General features: G+C 39.6%; 1 protein-coding gene across 1 annotated transcript; it reads right to left on the bottom strand.

Annotated features, from left to right (window-relative positions):
- Nucleotides 1-11,445: 11,445 nt before the first annotated feature.
- Nucleotides 11,446-17,655, bottom strand: LOC148166178 (fatty acid synthase-like). The gene is made up of 4 exons (XM_088049239.1): nt 17,644-17,655; nt 15,757-17,605; nt 13,074-15,709; nt 11,446-13,029 (listed from the first exon to the last, which is right to left on the bottom strand). Exons 1-4 carry the CDS (start codon nt 17,653-17,655, stop codon nt 11,446-11,448), a joined length of 6,081 nt encoding a protein of 2,026 aa, XP_087905365.1.
- Between the last annotated feature and the right edge of the window lie 130 nt (nt 17,656-17,785).

The following is a 17,785-nucleotide window of genomic DNA, read 5'->3' as shown; positions in this document are numbered from 1 at the left end:
GTTAAACACTAAATTCCCTTAGTATCGTCTAGAAACTGAAAAAAATCTCTTTTCTTGTCCAATACTTCAAAAAATCCCTAGACCTGGCAACACTGCTAATAATTTTTGAAAAGTGTTTCGAGGTTATGTAACCAACGTTACAAATCATAGGCGACTAGATGTACGGTGCACTAACAAATGGTGGAGGCGCCAGGTTAGCAACCGCCTTCTAGATCAGGAAACACTGGAATTAAAAGCCTCATTTACACCCAAGAATTTAAAAAAAATACACAGGAGAGTGAATAATTATAATAAACTGTCTGCTAATCTTCACTGGAAATAACACAAATAAATTTATTGCTACGATTTAGTGACGAACTGTCAAATGTGACAGTTTTTGTTTGACATTTCGCAGTATAAACGACAAATCACAAAACCGCATTTTAAATTTGGCGCCTACAAAAAAAAACTCTCTAGTGTAAATGTCCAAAAATTGTTTGGTGTGACTCTGGCTATAAACAATTTGTGATAGTTGATAACAATTTAAAGTGGCATTTTTGAGTAGTTTGTTTAATTCCATCTGGTTTACTTGCAATTCACTTTAGATCTGAATTTTAAAAACGTCAAAATAATTCTCGTCTAAATTTAAAATTTACGAAAATTACTTCATCCAACTGCATGGAGATAAATCCCTAGAAAGTCGTAGTGGGAACAAACTTTTTATCGACTGGACACAAAGTAATTTCTAAAGCGACATCTACATCTGTCAAAATTTGAGTAAAAATCATAGGCTACCAGATGTGCGGTGTCCTAATAAATGGTGGAGGCGCCAGGTTAGCAACCGCTTTCTAGACCAGGTAACCATGGGATTGAAAGCCTGATTTACACTGATGAATTTTCACAATAAAGTGAAAAATTATAATAAATTATCTGCTAATCTGATGCACTGAAAATAACACAAACAAATTTATTGGTGAGGCTCCTACAATCTGTCAAATGTGACAGTACTTGTTTGACATTTTGCAGAATAAACGACCAATTACAAAGCCGCATTTCAAATTTGGCGCGACCAAAAATTGTTATTATTAATGTTTTTATTTTTAAACACAGCTAAAGGAGAACTGAAAAACTCTGGTGTTGTTTAGGATAAAAACTCAATTTAGTGTTGATGGTGTTTATGTAGTGCAAGCATCTGAAAACAAGAGGCAAGTTTTCCACATGCATTAGCTTGATTAGGTTTTTCCATAAAAGCGTGCATCCGCGTTAAAACCGCTGATTAATTCAAGTTTTCCTCACTTTGTAATAAAAAGTGTCTTTTTCAAGCATTCCCAATATCCTCGTTGGCATTTTTCAGCATCTCCGCGTCATAATTACAAGATCCAATCTGAATGATTAATCTGTACTACGTTCCAAAATCCAGAAACTTCCTCCCATTCTGTCCCAATTATAACGACATTTCCACTCTTTCTCTTCTTTCCGTTTTCCGTGAAAGTTTTTTAATTAAGCAATCGAGTGTTTCAGTGCGGAAATCAGTGTGTGTGTGCTAGAGTGAACTAGTATAAGTCACCATTAGCATATATTAGTCCTCCCAATCCTCGACGTGGTGGTCTGCAGTTCATTAGGTCTGTTGGAAGACCGACCGGAATAAGCAATAACCCGCCCTCAGAGCCGCCAATACCTCGCACAAAGGCTTCTGTAGCTGCGAAATGCCACACGCCTCTCTTGCTAACCCTTCAACGCAAATCAACATCAATATGCACCACCGATGGCCCCCTAAAAAGGTCCGGCTTATATACCCGCCTCCTTTATCCTGATTACTACAGCTCATTAAAGGATACACGGACAGGATGTTAAGCACTCGTGACGGAAACCGAAACGCAAGAGATTGCTAATTTCGCTAATTAATAAATCTGATCGCCGCATCGACCGGGGACAACAAAATGGACGACGCAAAAAAGAGTGCGATCATTGGCTTATCAAACGGGTTTTTATTGCAAAAAATCGAAGCTCGTCATTGATTGGCTGGATCTTTACAATGGGTGTTTATTAGATGCATTTCTAAACAATTATTGCAAGTTTGGCTTAACTCCGCCCACATGAATAAACGACTGTTCTATTGTCACACGTGACTAAAAAATTTGCAATTTTATTGGGTGGTGATAACAAAATAAACGCTAAAAAGGCTGCGTAATTTTATCATTGGTTAAAAAAATTAAATGCGCAGAGAATTTCTGTAGGCGCCAAACTCAAAATGACACTCTGTGATTGGACAGTTCAAAAGAGCACAATGCTGATTTGTTTTCAAGGTTACTAAATGACATTTTTTCGAGAGCATCTAATTCGGTCGATATCTCGCGTGTTTATGACGCAATTTTAAACTATTGGTGCTCATTTTACGCAGAATTTCACGCAGAATTCAAAACTGAGTGAAATATTCCAGTACGGCAACAAATAACCGAGTTATAGCTGAATAAAGTTTCGAATAGTTGTTTTTCGTTTTTCAAATTCATGACTAAACTATGGCAAACACTTGATATCGAAATCTCACTTATTTTTTAGAGAAAACTTAAGTTATCATACATCAGTGAACGCAGAATTTTCCGTAGATTCCAAATCTGGGATTTAAATTTAGATCCGACAACAAATAACTGAGTTATCGCCGATCAAAGTTTCGGTAAGTTGATTTTCATTTTTCCTCATTTTTCGTAATTTTTAAAGTTAAATATCTCGCAAACTATTTGAGATATTGAGATGCGGTTTGCGCCATCGTTTTTCTCGGCTCATTTTACGTTAGAAAATGTTTTCAAAAGCCCAAAATTCGATAGTCGTTTTTTCGCGAAAAAAAATGCCGACTCAATCGATGAAAATTTTTAATTTTTTTCATTTTTGGCCATAACTCGTAAACTATTTGTCCGATAGGTCTCAAATTTGGACACTAAATAGATTTTGAGCTCCTCTTTCAACCGATGTATAATTCAATGTTATTAAACGTCGGTTTCATTTTGAAAACATTGATTGAAAATCACTCTAAAATGATGTCTCCAAAACAGTTTTTGGCCGATACCTCGTTTATTTATTAAGAAAACTAAACAAATTTGGCTCTCATTTTACGCAGAATTTCACGCTGAATCCGAAAACATAAGAATTTTTGCATTTTTGTCAACAGATAACCGAGTTATGGCCGTTTGAAATTTTGGGTTGTCGCGAGAGGGCCAAATTTTTGAAGGATCAAAACAATTCGTGCTCGATATCTCAAAAACTATTTCAGATATCGAGATGCGGTTTGTGCCATCGTTTTTCTCGCGATTTTTTACATAAGAAATAGTTTTTTGATTTTTCTACAGTCGAAATTTACAAATTTTCGCAAAAATTCATGACTAAAACTATGGCAAACTTTTGATATCGATGTCTCGCTTCTTTTTTAGAGTAAACTTAAGTTATTATACATCAGTGTACGCAGAATTTTCCACAGATTCCAAATCTGGGATTTAAATTCAGATCCGACAACAAATAACTGAGTTATGGCCGATCAAAGTTTCGGTAAGTTGATTTTCATTTTTCCTCATTTTTCCTAATTTTTAAAGTTAAATATCTCGCAAACTATTTGAGACATTGAGATGCGGTTTGCGCCATTGTTTTTCTCGGCTCATTTTACGTTAGAAAATGTTCTCAAAAGCCCAAAATTCGATAGTCGTTTTTTCGCAAAAAAAAATTCCGACTCAATCGATGAAAATTTTTCATTTTTTTTATTTTTGGCCATAACTCGTAAACTATTTGTCCGATAGGTCTCAAATTTGGCCAGTAGATAGACTTTGAGCTCCTATTTCGACTGATGTATAATTCAATGCTATTAAACGTCGGTTTCATTTTGAAAACATTGATTGAAAATCACCCTAAAATGATATTTCCAAAACTGTTTTTGGCCGATACCTCGTTTATTTATTAAGAAAACTAAACAAATTTGGATCTCATTTTACGCAGAATTTTACGCTGAATCCGAAGACATAAGAATTTTTGAAATTTCGTCAACAAATAACCGAGTTATGGCCGTTTGAAATTTTGGGTTGTCGCCAGAGGGCCAAATTTTTGAAGGTTCAAAACAACTTGTGCTTGATATCTCAAAAACTATTTCAGATATCGAGATGCGGTTTGCGCCATCGTTTTTCTCGCAAGATTTTACATAAGAAAAAGTTCTTTGATTTTTCTATAGTCCAGATTTATAAATTTTCGCAAAAATTTATGACTCAAACTATGGCAAAATTTTGATATTGATGTCTCGCTAATTTTTTAGAGTAAACTTAAGTTATTATACATCAGTGTACGCAGAATTTTCCGTAGATTCCAAATCTGGGATTTAAATTTAGATCCGACAACAAATAACTGAGTTTTCGCCGATCAAAGTTTCGGTAAGTTGATTTTCATTTTTCCTCATTTTTCGTAATTTTTAAAGTTAAATATCTCGCAAACTATTTGAGATATTGAGATGCGGTTTGCGCCATCGTTTTTCTCGGCTCATTTTACGATAGAAAATGTTCTCAAAACCCCAAAATTCGATAGTCGTTTTTTCGCGAAAAAAAATTCCGACTCAATCGATGAAAATTTTTAATTTTTTTTATTTTTGGCCATAACTCGTAAACTATTTGTCCGATAGGTCTCAAATTTGGACACTAGATATATTTTGAGCTCCTCTTTCGACCGATGTATAATTCAATGCTATTAAACGTCGGTTTCATTTTGAAAACATTGATTGAAAATCACTCTAAAATGATGTCTCCAAAACAGTTTTTGGCCGATACCTTGTTTATTTATTAAGAAAACTCAACAACTTTGGTTCTCATTTTACGCAGAATTTCACGCTGAATCCGAAAACATAAGAATTTTTGCATTTTTGTCAACAGATAACCGAGTTATGGCCGTTTGAAATTTTGGGTTGTCGCCAGAGGGCCAAATTTTTGAAGGATCAAAACAATTCGTGCTCGATATCTCAAAAACTATTTCAGATATCGAGACGCGGTTTGTGCCATCGTTTTTCTCGCGATTTTTACATAAGAAATAGTTTTTTGATTTTTCTACAGTCGAGATTTACAAATTTTCGCAAAAATTCATGACTAAAACTATGGCAAACTTTTGATATTGATATCTCGCTTATTTTTTAGAGTAAACTTAAGTTATTTACATCAGTGTACGCAGAATTTTCCACAGATTCCAAATCTGGGATTTAAATTCAGATCCGACAACAAATAACTGAGTTATGGCCGATCAAAGTTTCGGTAAGTTGATTTTCATTTTTCCTCATTTTTCGTAATTTTTAAAGTTAAATATCTCGCAAACTATTTGAGATATTGAGATGCGGTTTGCGCCATCGTTTTTCTCGCAAGATTTTACATAAGAAAAAGTTCTTTGATTTTTCTATAGTCCAGATTTATAAATTTTCGCAAAAATTCATGACTCAAACTATGGCAAAATTTTGATATTGATGTCTCGCTAATTTTTTAGAGTAAACTTAAGTTATTATACATCAGTGTACGCAGAATTTTCCGTAGATTCCAAATCTGGGATTTAAATTTAGATCCGACAACAAATAACTGAGTTATCGCCGATCAAAGTTTCGGTAAGTTGATTTTCATTTTTCCTCATTTTTCGTAATTTTTAAAGTTAAATATCTCGCAAACTATTTGAGATATTGAGATGCGGTTTGCGCCATCGTTTTTCTCGGCTCATTTTACGATAGAAAATGTTCTCAAAACCCCAAAATTCGATAGTCGTTTTTTCGCGAAAAAAAATTCCGACTCAATCGATGAAAATTTTTAATTTTTTTTATTTTTGGCCATAACTCGTAAACTATTTGTCCGATAGGTCTCAAATTTGGACACTAGGTATATTTTGAGCTCCTCTTTCGACCGATGTATAATTCAATGCTATTAAACGTCGGTTTCATTTTGAAAACATTGATTGAAAATCACTCTAAAATGATGTCTCCAAAACAGTTTTTGGCCGATACCTTGTTTATTTATTAAGAAAACTCAACAACTTTGGTTCTCATTTTACGCAGAATTTCACGCTGAATCCGAAAACATAAGAATTTTTGCATTTTTGTCAACAGCTAACCGAGTTATGGCCGTTTGAAATTTTGGGTTGTCGCCAGAGGGCCAAATTTTTGAAGGATCAAAACAATTCGTGCTCGATATCTCAAAAACTATTTCAGATATCGAGACGCGGTTTGTGCCATCGTTTTTCTCGCGATTTTTTACATAAAAAATAGTTTTTTGATTTTTCTACAGTCGAAATTTACAAATTTTCGCAAAAATTCATGACTAAAACTATGGCAAACTTTTGATATCGATATCTCGCTTCTTTTTTAGAGTAAACTTAAGTTATTATACATCAGTGTACGCAGAATTTTCCACAGATTCCAAATCTGGGATTTAAATTCAGATACGACGGCCGATTAAAATTTCGGACATTTTTGAAAACACAACAAATCTGATCATTTTACGCAGAATTTCTATTATAAATCGACAAATTATTAGGAGTAAAAATAACCTATAGCTCAACTCTTGTATATTTCAATGCACTAAACGCGCGTTTGCTACATAGGAACTAATTAAATTAAAACAAATGTTGGTATTTCCGTTACAGGTGGTCTCCTCCATAATTCAGAGAAACAATTTCCCAGTTAAACTGTAAGAACGATAAACCTCCTTTACCAAAATTAATTTTTTGGAAAATCCCCGAATCCCAGCCACTTAATACATTACCATATTGTCATTAAACCAAGTTGTGTACCATTCCCAACCCCACTAAAACTTTCCACAATTAAAAGTTACCTGTGTCGGGTTGAAACCTGTTATGAATGAAAATGCGGTCTGTTTTGATAGTGTTAAAATCTGCAAACTTCTTTCACCTTCTCGCTCCGTCGATATCTAATTGATATTCGCGAGACAACCAGTGGAATTAGTGCTAAAAGCTGCTGGAACAGCAGGACCGGAGCAACGACATCTCCACTATAATTTAAGCTTAGCTTGGTTAAGCTCGAATGACCAGCGTCGGCGGCTTCTTTATTGTTGAATTTGACCTCCGACCACAACTGCTGAGCTCGGCGGCGGCCCCACAGTCCTGCCTAAATCTCTTGCAAAACACGGGATTAAGCCTGTTTCACTTCACCGTTCATCTGAAATATGGCCGCAGTTAAAGCCTCGTGTTCGAGTGGGCTCTTTACTAATTAAAACTGGCTGTGGACGCGGCAGCCGGAGGATCAACAATAAGGAAGAATGTCACGCTGAATCCAAAGTTGCAAGAGTTTTTAGTTTTAGTCAACAAATAACCGAGTTATGGCCGTTTGAAATTTTGGGTTGTGGCCAGGGGGTCAAATTTTCGAAGGTTCGAAACAATTCGTGCTGGATATCTTGGAAACTGTTTCAGATATTGAGATGTGGTTTGCGCCATCGTTTTTCTCGCGATTTTTTACATAAGAAATAGTTTTTAGATTTTTCAAAAGTCGAAATTTGCAAATTTTCGAGAAAATTCATGACTAAAACTATGGCCAAACTTCTCATATCGATATCTCGCTTGTTTTTTAGAGTAAACTTGAGTTATTATACAACAGTGAACGCAGAATTTTACGCAGATTCCAAATCTGGGATTTAAATTCAGATCCGACAACAAATAACTGAGTTATGGCCGATCACATTTTCGGATAGTTGATTTTCATTTTTTCTCATTTTTCCCAATTTTCAAAGTTAAATATCTCGGAAACTATTAGAGATATTGAGATGCGGTGTGCGCCATCGTTTTTTTCGGCTCATTTTACGTCAGAAAAAGTGCTTAAAAGTCCAAAATTCGATAGTCGATTTTTCGCGAAAAAAAATTGCGACTCAAACGATAAAAATTTTTCATTTTTTTTAATTTTTGGCCATAACTCGCAAACTATTTATTCTATAGATCTCAAATTTGGCCAGTAGATAGACTATGAGCTCCTCTTTCGACCGATGTATAATTCAATGCTATTAAATGTCGTTTTTATTATAAAAACATTGACTGAAAATCACTTTAAAATAATGTTTTCAAAACAGTTTTGGGTCAATAAATCGTTTATTTATTAAGCAAACTCAACAAATTTGGGTTTCATTTTACGCAGAATGTCACGCTGAATTCAAAAACGTGAGAATTTCCAATTTTCGTCAACAAATAACCGAGTTATGGCCGTTTGAAATTTTGAGTTGTTGCCAGGGGGGCAAATTTTTGATCGTCCAAAACAATTCGTGCTCGATATCTTGGAAACTATTTCAGATATTGAGATGTGGTTTCCGCCATCGTTTTTCTCGCAATATTTTACATAAAAAATAATTTTTCGATTTTTCAAAAATTCGAGAAAATTCGTGACTAAAAGTATGCCAGAGAAGTGAGATCGATATGTTGCTTATTTTTTTGAGTAAACTTGAGTTATTATACATCAGTGTACGCAGAATTTTCCGTAGATTGCAAATCTGGGATTTAAATTCAGATCCGACAACAAATAACTGAGTTATGGCCGATCAAAGTCTCGGAAAGTTGATTTTCGTTTTTCCTCATTTTTCGTAATTTTTAAAGTTAAATATCTCGGAAACTATTTGAGATATTGAGATGCGGTTTGCGCCATTCTTTTTCTCGCCTCATTTTACGTCCGAAAATGTTCTCAAAAGTCCAAAATTCAATAGTCGATTTTTTGCGAAAAAAAAATCCGACTCAAACGATGAAAATTTTTCATTTTTTTTATTTTTTGCCATAACTCGAAAACTATTTGCCCGATCGACATCAAATTTGGCCAGTAGATAGATTTCGAGCTCCTCTTGCGACTGATGTAAACATAAAGATATCAAACGTCGTTTTCACCTTGAAAATAGTGATTAAAAATTTCTTCAAAATGACCATTTCAAAACAGTTTTTGACCAATGCCTCGTTTATTTATTAAGCAAACTCAACAAAATTTAGCTCATTTTACGCAGAACGTCTCGCTGAATCCGAATCCGGAAGAAGTTTTAATTTTCGTCAACAAATAACCGAGTTCTGGCCGTTTGAAATTTTGGGTTGTGGCCAGGGGGCCAAATTTTTGAAGGTCCAAAACAAATCGTGCTCGATATCTTGGAAACTATTTCAGATATTGAGATGTGGTTTGCGGCATCGTTTTTCTCGCGATTTTTTACATAAGAAACAGTTTTTTGATTTTTCTGCAGTCGAAATTTGCAAATTTTCGCAAAAATTTGTGACTAAAAGTATGCCAAAGAAGTGAGATCGATATGTTGCTTATTTTTTTAGTAAACTTAAGTTATTATACATCAGTGAACGCAGAATTTTACGCAGATTCCAAATCTGGGATTGAAAATCAGATCCGACAACAAATAACTGAGTTATGGCCGATCAAAGTTTCGGAAAGTTGATTTTCGTTTTTCCTCATTTTTCGTAATTTTTAAAGTTAAATATCTCGGAAACTAATAGAGATATTGAGATGCGGTTTGCGCCATCGTTTTTTTCGGCTCATTTTACGTCAGAAAAAGTGCTTAAAAGTCCAAAATTCGATAGTCGATTTTTCGCGAAAAAAAATTGCGACTCAAACGATAAAAATTTTTCATTTTTTTTAATTTTTGGCCATAACTCGCAAACTATTTGTTCTATAGATCTCAAATTTGGGCAGAAGATAGATTTTAAGCTCCTCTTTTGACTGATGTATAATTCAATGCTGTTAAACGTCGATTTTATTTTGAAAACATTGATTGAAAATCACCCTAAAATGATGTTTTCAAAACAGTTTTTTTCCAATACCTCATTTATTTATTAAGCAAACTCAACAAATTTGGTCTCATTTTACTCAGAATTTCACGCTAAATCCAAAAACATGATAATTGTTTAATATTTTTAAATAAATAACCGAGTTATGGCCGTTTGAAATTTTGGGTTGTCGCCAGAGGGTCAAATTTTCGAAGATTCGAAACAATTCATGGTCGATATCTCGGAAACTATTTCAGATATTGGAATGCGGTTTGCGGCATCGTTTTTCTCGCGATTTTTTACATAAGAAATCGTTTTTAGATTTTCCAATAGTCAAAATTTGCAAATTTTCGCGAAAATTCATGATTAAAACTATACCAAATTTCTCATATTGATATCTCGCTTATTTTTTCGAGTAAACTTGAGTTATTATACATCAGTGAACGCAGAATTTTACGCAGATTCCAAATCTGGGATTTAAATTCAGATCCGACAACAAATAACTGAGTTATGGTCGATCAAAGTTTCGGTAAGTTGATTTTAATTTTTTCTCATTTTTCCCAATTTTCAAAGTTAAATATCTCGGAAACTATTTGAGATATTGAGATGCGGTTTGCGCCATCGTTTTTCTCGGGTCATTTTACGTTAGAAAAAGTGCTTAAAAGCCCAAAATTCGATAGTCGATTTTTCGCGAAAAAAAATTGCGACTCAAACGATGAAAATTTTTCATTTTTTTTAATTTTTGGCCATAACTCGCAAACTATTTGTCCTATAGATCTCAAATTTGGGCAGTAGATAGATTTTAAGCTCCTCTTTCGACTGATGTTTAATTCAAAGCTATTAAACGTCGTTTTCATTTGAAAACATTGATTGAAAATCACCCTAAAATGACGTTTTCAAAACAGTTTTTGGCCAATACCTCGTTTATTTATTAAGCAAACTCAACAAATTTGGGTCTTATTTCACGCAGAATGTCACGCTGAATCCAAAAACATCAGAATTTTTAATTTTCGTCAACAAATAACTGAGTTATGGCCGTTTGAATTTTTGTGTTGTCGCCAGAGGGCCAAATTTTTGAAGGTTCGAAACAATTCGTGCTCAATATTTCTGAAACTATTACAGATATTGAGATGCGGTTTGCGCCATCGTTTTTCTCCCGACTTTTTACATAAGAAGTAGTTTTTAGATTTTTTAAAAGTCAAAATTTGCAAATTTTCGCAAAAATTTGTGACTAAAGCTGTGCTAAACTTCTGATATCGATATCTCGCTTATTTTTTGGAGTAAATTGGAGTCTGTTGATGTCATTTTACGTAGAATTTCACGGAGAATCCAAAAACGTAAGTTTAGTTAAAATCGGCAAACAAATAACCGAGTTATAGCCGTTTAAATTTTTGGATTTTCGAATTTTCTCCAAATATTTTAACCCCGATATCTTCGAAACTAAAAGAGATCAATTGAAACGGTTTGCGCCATATATCTTTGGATTTAATTTGTCCAAATCTAATTCTAATTTTTAGAGCAAATTTAAAGCTCGATATTTTTTTCGCGTCTTTTTACATAAGAATCCCAACCATTTCAAAATTTGCTCCTTTGTAAATCGGCGAATTTTCTGCAGGAAAAGTAACCAATAAACATTGAATGCTTGAGCTTTATTCACAAAACATGATTATAAAATGAACACCTCGTCAGAGTATTGGAATTTCTTATCGATAAAACACACATTTAAGTCGAAATTTCTCGAATCTTATCAAACGTCATGTTCCTAATATCATTAATATTAATCTCAACCCCCGACTCCTTCGACAAAATGTGCTTAATCTCAAACCCAAGAAGCGAGTCCATCCCCAATTCCAACAAAGTCTTCGAATCTTCAATCTCATCAACATCCTTGATCCCGAACAACTGCGCCACCATCTCAACCAGCGTCTTCTTCTCGCTGACCTCATCCTCTTCATTCGCGTAGACGCAGCTCGACACCACCGCGTCGTTCTGCTGCAAGAACTGATCGAGAACCTCCAACTGCGATGACAACTTCTGTCGCTGTGTCTCCAAGTACTGGACGCTTAGTTTCATTCTGACTAAAATTCCAACGTCTGCGAGAGGCCCCCATTCGATCGACAGCCCCGGTAGTCCTTCAGCTTTCCTCATTTCGCAAAGTCTCTCAACTGCAGAGTTGACGAAGGCGTAGTTCCCTTGAATCGGATTCCCAATACTCGACGCAATGGAGGAGAACATCACGAAGAAGTCCAACTCTGGACAGAGTTTCCTTGATAACACGTCCATGTTCTGCGCGCTGAAGATCTTCGAACCGGCAACAACAGCGAAGTCTTCAGGAGTCACGTCCGCCATAAACTCGTCTTTGACGTGGAGCGCAGTGTTGAAAATCCCTCCAACGGGGGCGATGTTCGACGCGAAGTTCAACAGACTCTCCGCACCTTCAGGAGTGCTGGTGTCTGAAGTGTTCGTCAACACGACAAGCCCTTGGTTGTTCCACTTCTGCAGACACGAGGCGTGGTAACCTGAACGAACTTCATTGCGGGAGTTGAGGATTAAAGTCGTGGCACCACGCTCAATCATCCATTTGGCTAATTCAAAACCGAATCCTCCAAGTCCTCCGATGATAACATAAGACTTGTTGGGGTTGAAATACGTGCGTTGGTTTGCAAGAACTCTGCTCTCGGGTTTCGTGAAGAAACGGCCGTTTTCTCGGATTTTAATCACGGATTTGGTGTGGTGCGGCTCCTCCAGGTTCTTAACAGCTTCTTCGATGCTCTCCTTGTCGAAGAGAGTGTGTGGAAGAGGGACGATGGTGTGGTCTTTAACCAGTTGTGCAATAACCGCGGAGATTTCGCGAAGAGTTTCGGTGCTCTCGTTGAACAACTCCGAGATGGTGATGTTGTGGAAGGAACAGTTCTTCTCCATAAGGTCATCCGCGACCAAGAAGTCGATGGCGTTGTTGGCGATCTCGATAAAGCGCCCGTTCTTCGCCGCGCACTTCTTCGACAATTTCACGAGATCCAAAGAGTTACAATTGAAGACAACATTAGTGCCTTTACCACTAGTCTTCTTCATTAGAGTTTTGTAGAATTGCCCGTTCTTCGTGTCTGTGATGATGTTGTTCGGATCCAAAAGAGGAAACATTGTTTCTAACATCCGACGCTGCGACGCCTCTACAACTGGATAGACCGAACACTTCTTGCCGAGGCACAAAGCGATCGCCGCCAAACTAAAATCACTGGTGCTGTTGTGCACCAGAATCGAGTCCTTCGGACTCAAGCAGTTCTGCACGAAGAGACTGTAATAAGCCTGAAAAAGAACAATCAAGCTTGAGGATTCACGTGGTGACTTACCATAGAGTACGCGAGTGGCATCGTGGCCGCTTCTTCAGATGTTAACCCATTGGTAAAGTTCCAGGAGAGTTGAGGATGCGCTTGTAATGAAGTCGCGAGGGCTCCTCTGGGTACCAACCCCATGACGTTGTTTCCGTTGCTGTCAACCCCTGAGAATTCGAGCCCGAGGAATTCAGCCCTATCCACATCAATGCCGGCGCGTTCATTGACCACCAAAGAATCCCATTTGCTTATGCTGGCGAAGTGCACGAAGATGTTGCGTTTGGTGTAGGAAGATTTCTGCACCCAGGAGACTCCTTTGGGTTCTTTGATAAGACACGCGTCACTCTGCAGAACTGGTTGGAGTGGTTCGAAGGGGAGGCGGCGCAGAGTCCCCCAGCACCCATCCTGGTAGACATTAACACTCAAGTCTTTTCGTATTTGCTTGAGGTAAAACTCCGCCGTAACACTGAAAGGTGGGAGTTTCTCGTAGCTTCTGAAGAGGAAGACTCTTAGGATCGGACAGTACTGCTCCAGACGAATGGAGTTGAACAAACCAACAATTCCAGAGTTGAAGTCTTCGTTGATTAAATAAATCCGCGCTCGCGAAGATCTGTTCTTCTTCACCGCAGCTTTAAGTTCGTTGACCCAAACAAAATTGTTATTGTTAGCGACAATAACAGTGTGAGACTCCGGAGGGTCTTGAGGCCGCCCCACCAACACAAACGTTCCGGCCTTGGAAAGATGCTGGTAGAGAATCCTCTCCTTCAAGTCGGAGTTGTGGACTTTCCCAAACACGAACCTCGCCTTGTCCGTGTACAAGTCAACATTCTTATCCGAGAGCTCATCACCGGTGATCAAAAGATCGATATTTTCGACGTCATCCGCGAGCGATTTCATCTGCACGAACGTGGTTTTCTTCAGATTCACTCTATCAATCGTCGTCTTGAGGAGTTGGATGGCGGCGTCGTCGTCGCCAAGCTCCGCAATCTTCATGTTCAACTCCGGAGTGTTGTCGTACGCGATCTGCGCCGCCACGTTAACGCTGTGTTGGAACGGATCAACACCTCTTTGCGTGTCGTTGTTCGGTACGAAAGTGTACCTCCGCAACGCTGGTGGAGTTACCGGAGTGCGCTTCTTCACGTTGGTTACTGAGATGTTGCGGATCTCAACCCCACCGCATCGCGCGGCGCTGAGGTCTTTGTCGTACGTCATGGTCATGGTGGAGCTGTTGGTCACCGCCTCCAGGTGCTGCAGCGGGTTGATTGTTATCTTGTCAAAAACAGTTGGGAGACTGTGACCGGTAGCTTCTAAGCTCAAGACGTATTGTACCATCGAGTCCATGAACGCCACCCAGTTGTTGTTCCATTTGAGAGTCGCCCAGCGGCCATCGAGATCGCACTCTTGGACTCCCATGAAAATACCACTGTAATCAAACCCACGGAGGCGCATGCAGTTGTAGAACTCATCCACGTTGATTTTGAGTTTGTACTGATTCCTCGACGGACTGCTCAAGTCTAGGAACTCCTTACTGACGTCTTCAGGGACGGTGATCTTACCCGAAGACAACACGTTTTGCTCGTCGTTTTCTAAACACACCTCGAAGTGTCCCGTTGACTTGAAGATGTTAATAATAAGAGTGGTGGTTTCGTTGTCGTGTAACAAAACAGGTCTTAAAGTCTTCACGTTCTCGAAAACAACAGGGAGTTTGGAGTGCGTCGTCTCCAACATCTTCGCGAAGGTGTCCCAGACCAAAACGATGTACCCAGCAGCTGGAAGAATCACTCTACCATCAGCGACGTGGCCGTACAAATAGTGGTTTTCTTTTTCTGACATGTCGATGTCCACTCTTTGTCCGAAGGAGCTGGCGGCGTTGTATTTCAACCCGTACCATTTGACGCGGTGGTCCCATTTGACCCAACTGGAGATCATGGGGGTGTTGATGCTAACAGGGAAACTCACAGGGCCGTTGAAGCTCCTCAGATCAATCTGTCCTCCACTGTTGTGGAACCTACCAACGCTGGATAAGAAGAAGTCGACGTTGTCTTCTCCGGGCTTCATCAAAGTTAATAAGGTCACATTAGAGTCCAGAGCTCTCTTCAGAATGCTTTGGAGGAGACCCCTAGGTGCCACCTCCACCACGATGGCGTCTTTCGGCACGTGTTTCAACAGCTGGTTGAAATTAACTCTGTTCAGGAAGTTGTAGTAGTGGTACTCCGCCGAGTTGTACTTCGCCAGATCCGTCGACCACTGGCTTTCAGGGAACGCGGACGATAGCCACCTCTTGGATCTCAACTTCTTCTCGGTGACCGCCTTCTGGGCAATTTCGAACATGATCGGACCAGCCTTCGCCAAGTGTGGACTGTGTAGAGCGTAATTCGCGTTAGTAATAAGTCTGTTGAAGACCCCTCTGGAGTCCAACTCCGCGAGGAAGTCTTGGACGATCTTCCGGGGCCCTGAAATTGTTACGTTCTCATCGGAATTATCACACGCGATGTAGACTTCGTCGGGGAGCAACTTCCCGCATTCTTCGGCGGAGAGTCCAACAGCGGCCATAGCTCCGGGGATGAGATCGCCGGTCACTGCGGCGTTTCCTCGTGAGAATGCCAACAGAGTCGCTTCTTCTTCCGTTAAAAGACCATCGGCATATGCGCAACCTGCAATGGTGTTAAAAACAACAACTCCAAAGTGTTGAGATTCTTACCAACTTCCCCCAAAGAGTGTCCGATGATAGCATCAGGATGGACATTCATCGCTTTGAGAAGATTAGTGAGCGCCACGGAAACAGCAGTGATTGCCGGAAACGTCTTCGACAAATCATTGAGTGCTTCTTCGTTCGCATTGGTGACAATATCCTCCAGGTCTAAGTCGAAGGGTTTCAACGCCTCACTGCACTTCTTGATGGTGTCACGGAAAATCTCAAACTTCATCATTTCTTTGGCCATGGAAGGCCACTGCGAGCCGAATCCGGCGTACACGAACCAAACTTGACGTTTCTTGGAGGAAGATTGCGCGACGTGGTAATGACTGTCGTTGGAGAGCACCGCGTAGCCGCGATGGTTGTGGTTGTCGATGGTCCGATAATAAGTCGAATCAATCAATGAGAGTAACTGTGCGTTGTTCTTATTCTTGATGACTTGTTCGAGCATGAGTTTGAGGCCTTCTTCGGTTCGTCCGGAGACGTGCACCAGCCGATGGGAAAGAGTGTTGGGGGTTTGGCGACGGTCTGTGAAGGGCCGAAGAATTACCATGGCGTTGGCGCCGCCGAAACCGAACGAGTTTACCACGATGAGACCCGGAGGAAGTGGTAAGTTTCGGTCGATCACTTTGATGCGGCCTTCGATGACTCCACTCATTTGGGGGTCGGGCGTCTTGAAGTGTAAGTTTCCGGGGATGATTCCTTCACGGATGGCCATGATGGTTTTGATGACGGACACCAACCCCGAGGTGGTTTCGGTGTGACCAAGATTCCCTTTAACTGAGCCGATGAGGATGGGGGTTTTGCGGCCTTTGGTGTAAAACTCGTCAATAGCTTGGACTTCTTCGACGTCTCCGACGATGGTGCCCGTGCAGTGCGTCTCCACGTAGTCGACTTCCAGAGGATCGATGTTGAATTGACCATGAACGTCTTCGAACATCGCTCTTTGCATTTTATGGGACGGATGCGCCATTCCGTCTCTTTTGAAGCCTTCGACGTTCGTACCAACAGCAGCAATGGTGGCGTAGATGCGTTTGCTGTTTTCTACCTTCTGTAAAACGATAGCGGCGATGGCTTCCGATTTCACGTATCCTTTCCTGTTGGCATCAAACGGCCTGCACACTCCCTCCCGGTGAAGAACTCCAAATTTTAACAATTCAATGCTCTCCGCCGGGTCCACCTGGTGCTGCACCGCGCCAACAATCGCAGTGTCGCACCTCCCACAAACTATGCTTTCAACAGCATGATTGAAGGCGAAGAGCGAACTAGAGCAAGCAGTGTTAACCGCAAGACTCGGCCCCTTAAAATCAAAGCAATAAGAGACAATATTGGCCATGATAGCCGCCGAGCGCCCCAGAATGCCACCTTTGTAGCTCAAATCGGAGATATCATTCGGACTGATACCAAGGAAGACTCCGACTTTGGTTCCTCGGAGTTCCGTGGTGTTGAGACCGGCGTCTACGATGGCTTCGTACGTCACTTCGAGGATCTTCCGGACGCGGGGATCATTCACGTTCGCTTCTTTCGGGTTGATTCCAAAGAAGGCGGCATCGAAGTATTCAAAGTCGTGGATCAACCCCAGGCGGTGCGAGGTGTCGAGGGCTTCGTACGACCATCTCGTGTGGTTGGTGGTGACGCAGTCCACGCCACCATAGAGGGCCTTTTCGAGCTCCTCCACGTTCTCGCAATTGGGGAATCGGCCGGCAACTCCGGTGATTGCGATAGATTCTGTGTCCATGGGCCTGAGGAAAAAAGTTAAGTCTGCACTTAAGTGTTGAGGAAACGATCTTACATTTTGTTTGTTTAGTGTTGGAACTAAACTACCGTGTTTAGCTTTATCCCGGTATTTATAGTCCTAAAACTAGAAATACGTGGGTTAAAGATCGAGACCACAGTCCAGACCATTGTTTTCGCAAATTTTTAATTAGTCTTGTGATGATTATCTAAAGAGTATTTTCAATTTTGCGTAACAAAGCTTTGTTATCTTTTTTATCATTTTTTTTATTAGTAGGGCAATGGGAAATGTCACTGTCAT

This window comes from Gnatocerus cornutus, unplaced genomic scaffold (genome assembly GCF_029298725.1).
Source record: "Gnatocerus cornutus isolate USDA-ARS CGAHR unplaced genomic scaffold, icGnaCorn1.1 ctg00000023.1, whole genome shotgun sequence".
NCBI classification, from domain to species: domain Eukaryota; kingdom Metazoa; phylum Arthropoda; class Insecta; order Coleoptera; family Tenebrionidae; genus Gnatocerus; species Gnatocerus cornutus.
This window is presented reverse-complemented; position numbering and strand designations above follow the sequence as displayed.